Source organism: Maylandia zebra, linkage group LG9, assembly GCF_041146795.1.
Source record: "Maylandia zebra isolate NMK-2024a linkage group LG9, Mzebra_GT3a, whole genome shotgun sequence".
NCBI classification, from domain to species: Eukaryota; Metazoa; Chordata; class Actinopteri; order Cichliformes; family Cichlidae; genus Maylandia; species Maylandia zebra.
Window position 1 is genome coordinate 22,613,074 of NC_135175.1, and position 4,140 is coordinate 22,617,213.

Here is a 4,140-nt window from a genome sequence, read left to right on the forward strand (position 1 = left end):
CCCCCCCCCCCCAAGTAGGCGTTAAAATAACTGAGTTCAACACAAATGCATAAACTGTATTGTTAACTATGAACTTTACTCAATGCAATATTCCCAGATGTGTTTTTTTTTATAAGAGCAAGCAATTGTAAACATTGGAAATGGTAGAACAAGCAGACTGCTGACACCAACAGAGAGACTTTTCCAAATCTGGAGCTATGACATTGTCCACAGTGTATGATATCATCCTGTCAGGATGTGACGACAAAAAATAATAATAATAATAAAATGTAAGAAAAACCCAAATCAAAACATCCCCCTTTTTGTAAAATCTAGCCGTAGCACTACTGCTGTTCTGATCACACCTCTACCTATGGCACAAGAATCCAATCCAGTGATTGTCTCTGACACGTCTCAAATATTAACATTAGCAGTCAACTTCTTTTTTTCTTCTTTTTTAATCAGTTGGATTTTTTAACCCTTCCTTTAACTAGTTTCACTTTTACAGACAGTATGAAGACTGGAAAACAGATTTTTTTTCTTTTGAACATTCAAAAAATATCCCCAAAACATCCACTTTGAAGTGTCATCATAACAAGATACATGAATTATACAGTAGCTTCTTTTTCCTTTTTTTTTTTCCTCTGAAAGTTGCAGCTTTGAGTCAATTGTTCTTAGACGTTGCAGTGTCGAGGTCTAAGGTCCCGTCTGGTGTTCCGGTAAAAAAGAAGTGGTCCTTTTCAACGGAGCTGCAATTGCTCGACTGACGGTACATTCCAAATGCGGCCGATGTAGATCCAGGAACATGGACTTAAAGTAAAGCTTTATTTCCACAAAATAAGGAAATGGCACTCTATGCAAAATTAACATTAAATTAAATGGTCTTTGGTGGTGAGGATGTTTTCACAGTCTGGAGTGTGTCAGTAGTGATTTGCTCAAGTCCTTGGCCTCCCCGGCTGTTCTCACTCTCTCGTAACCTAGAACTGACATGGAGTGGTGGCAGTAGTCTTCCACTTGTTTGATCTGTTGGATGCTGAGCACTGTTCTCCATGCACTTGCAGCTTGTGTGGCATTCCTGGAGGAGACTATAAATGGCTTAGATGAGGAACTGGAGCCACTGGTCATGTTCAAAGCAAACATCTCAATGTCATGGTTGGTAGTGAGGTTGGCAAAGCGGTAGACGCTCCTCAGGGTCTTAACTGGGTTTTCGACCAGGTCTTCGTAACGTACGGCCATGTACTTCCCCTTCAGCCAGCTGGGTGGATTTAAGGCAGTCCTCAAAGTCCTGGAGGTACGGTCGCAGATCACCTCCATGGCTCCAATGGAGTGGTAGTCTGAGCCATCCTTCTTGTTAGCTTTGTGCCCGGGGTCCACGAAAGGTATCCGCCGAAGTTTGGGGTCTCTGCTGCGGACCACCTGTAAATTCTCCCGTATCAGGCCGTGTCTGGATTTGATCCTGGAGTTGGCTACTGCCCGTGGGTCTCTAACCAAGTGTATCACCTTCAAATCCAAGGACGGATCCTCCATGAGCGGGGCCAGCACATTTACATCCAATATGCGGACCCCTTTAATGACTATGGTGCTATATTTCAGGCACTCTTCCTCCAACAGTCTAAGGCTTTGAGGGGGACACTTTTTACACACCTTATCATCCACCATCCCCACCACCTCCTTCCTATAGGCTGAGCAGAGGGGATATGAGCACACCACTTTATTGAGGGTGGCCCCAAACAGTCCGAGGGAGGTGAAATTCTTACCTCCCGGGCTGTTGTAAAGTTGGAAAACAGACAGATCACAGCGGTATAAGGAGCTAAGCATGTCCCTGGCCGCCCCTTGCAATGACACGGCATCACCGGGGTACAGTTTCTGCCAGATGTGCCACATTGGCTCATACAAGAAGAACACATCTGCATTTTGATTAAACAGCTCCCCAAAAAAGGAAGAGCCTGACCTCCAGGTGGTCAGCACATAGATAAGCTGCCTCTTCTTAGCCAGCGAGGGTCTGTACAGGAAGCGAATGTCAGATCTGCTCTGATAAGTGGTGCTCCTCATCTGATGATTACACTGCTGCGGCTCCTTAGTCCATTTATAATTAGCCAAGTTAAGCATAGTGAGCACGAGCAGTAACAAATAGGCCATAAATAACACAATCCTCTTCCTGCGTAGCACTTTCATCACGATCCCAGGCTGTGCTATTATCTTGGTATGATTCCTGTATGTTTTAAGCTTCCTTCCAAAGCCTGCATCCTTCTCCCAAGGCGCTGTCAACTTCAGTGGTTGATGATATTGTTTGCCTCGCATCTGTACCCTCGGAGAGTGGCTCTCACCGCTGGACGAAGCTCCTTACATTGACTGTGCACCAACACGCTCGGTAGTGTGTTTATGGGCTGCACCGGGAATTAACACCCAGATGAATTAGGTAATGTATTCGGCACCAGTTCGACAGCCACTAAACGATATAGCTTTTTCACTGCACTGCGCAATGTTCGTCATAGAAATGGCAGAAGAGAGGAGCGTTAAAGTTGTCCATATCAGGCTTTGCAGTGATTCTGTGTTTGGCCCGCGTTCAAAACAAAAACCAAGAAGCCTTCAGCATTGTAACAGACGCCCAGTTTGAGCACGTTCAGCGGAAGCATCCTCGCGCAGTTACCAGCTGGAACATCCTCAGAAATGCGGTGGATTCGGGCGTCGGTCACGATTCCGCGCGACGGGCCGGATCCTCTAAATTACTCCGCAGCTGCCATGATGGAGCAGAGAAACGCTTTTATCCGCAGTTAGGGCTCTTACACGTTTCTCCGTCTCGTTCTTCTGCTCGTCCAACTAATACAAACTGGGCCGATTCAATCTGAATAGCAGGACCAAGACCCGCCCTCCGAGAGAGCGCATTGGAGCGCGACGAGTCGACGCTCGTCAGCCAGCTTACGTCATTGGACCTGCTGCGAGCCTGTCACGTTAATGGTGGCTCCGACAGATCACAGCAACGTTAGATGAGGAGGGCATGGGGGATGGATGGTGGTGGTGCTGTTGTTATGTTTAGGTGAAGTCCACCTCACATTGTCTGAACCGTACTCTAGCCTCTCGTTTGTACACATCTAAAAGCGATTAGCAGTTTTCTGTTTTGTTTTTTGTTCCGTTTTTTCAATATACAACCTATTTTTACTATTTCTTTAATAAAAGTGTTAAGGCCGTGATTGTATTCCAAAGCCGGCCTTTACTTTTCCTTTTACGCACGTCCTCCTCATCGTGTGTGACTGCAAGAGAGAATCAATATTTCAGATTAAATGTATTAGCCCCCCCTCACGACAGCCACAAGAGGGTAGCCTGGGGTTTGTCTTAAAAGCAGCAAAGAAAAACCCTGTTTCATTACAAAAGAGCTATGCACATACCACCGAATCTAATTTTTCAAAAATAGAAACTCTTGAATTTTAAACTGATCTGAGAGTGATGGCCTACAGCATGATTGTAGAGGATGTAATAATTTTTCATTGGACGTGATAGAAACACTCAGCGGCAGTGACAAGCACTCCTCTCAAGTGGAATCAGCTGAAATGGGACATTTGACAGCTGTTCCCCAGGAACTGGAAAGGCCATGATGTTGTATGAAGGGAAACACATGCTCTGCAGATTGAAAATCATCTTTCCTAAGAGGCTTGCCTGTGCGGGATTACAACCTTGAACAAGCGGGGTGGGGAGAGCATAGACTGAATGAATTGAAACCGCTCGAGTCCCTTGACCCTCCCCAGCGAGGAACCTCTAAATATGTAGGGTAATATCCACGTTGTGATTTTACTATACTGTTTCTCATCAAGCCCTGCTCAGATGCTGTGCGTGGTGTGAGTCCTTCTGAAGTGCGACATATTAGGCTTTGTGTTGGCTATACAGTATTTCCTTCCTGTTCTCGGTAACGTGTGCTTTCAATATATCTTCATTTTTATTTTTGTTCTCAGCCAATGCGGGTGTCTACAGCGAAATACCTTTGTGCAGACTGCCCTCTGCTGGAGCATTGAGGTCCCACCCTTCAAAACGAAGAGCAGACTTCCACATCATGAACAAATATATTAATCATACATATGACATAATAATTTCTATTCGTTTTTCAGTGTGCAAGCATATAGATAATAGAGCTTAGTTTAAGAAAAATATTTTAATCTTATTCTTTTA

The 4,140-nt window shown here is 45.0% G+C and overlaps 1 protein-coding gene across 1 annotated transcript; it reads right to left on the bottom strand.

Annotated features, from left to right (window-relative positions):
- Window positions 1-57: 57 nt before the first annotated feature.
- On the bottom strand, window positions 58-2,843 carry chst2b (carbohydrate (N-acetylglucosamine-6-O) sulfotransferase 2b). The gene has a single exon (XM_004546786.6). The coding sequence runs from the start codon at window positions 2,278-2,280 to the stop codon at window positions 883-885; it is 1,398 nt and encodes a 465-aa protein (XP_004546843.1). The 5' UTR covers window positions 2,281-2,843; the 3' UTR covers window positions 58-882.
- Window positions 2,844-4,140: the final 1,297 nt, after the last annotated feature.

Coding starts and splice junctions, on each gene's coding strand:
- chst2b (XM_004546786.6), bottom strand. CDS start 2,280: ATGCGAGGCAAACAATATCATCAACCACTGAAGTTGACAGCGCCTTGG.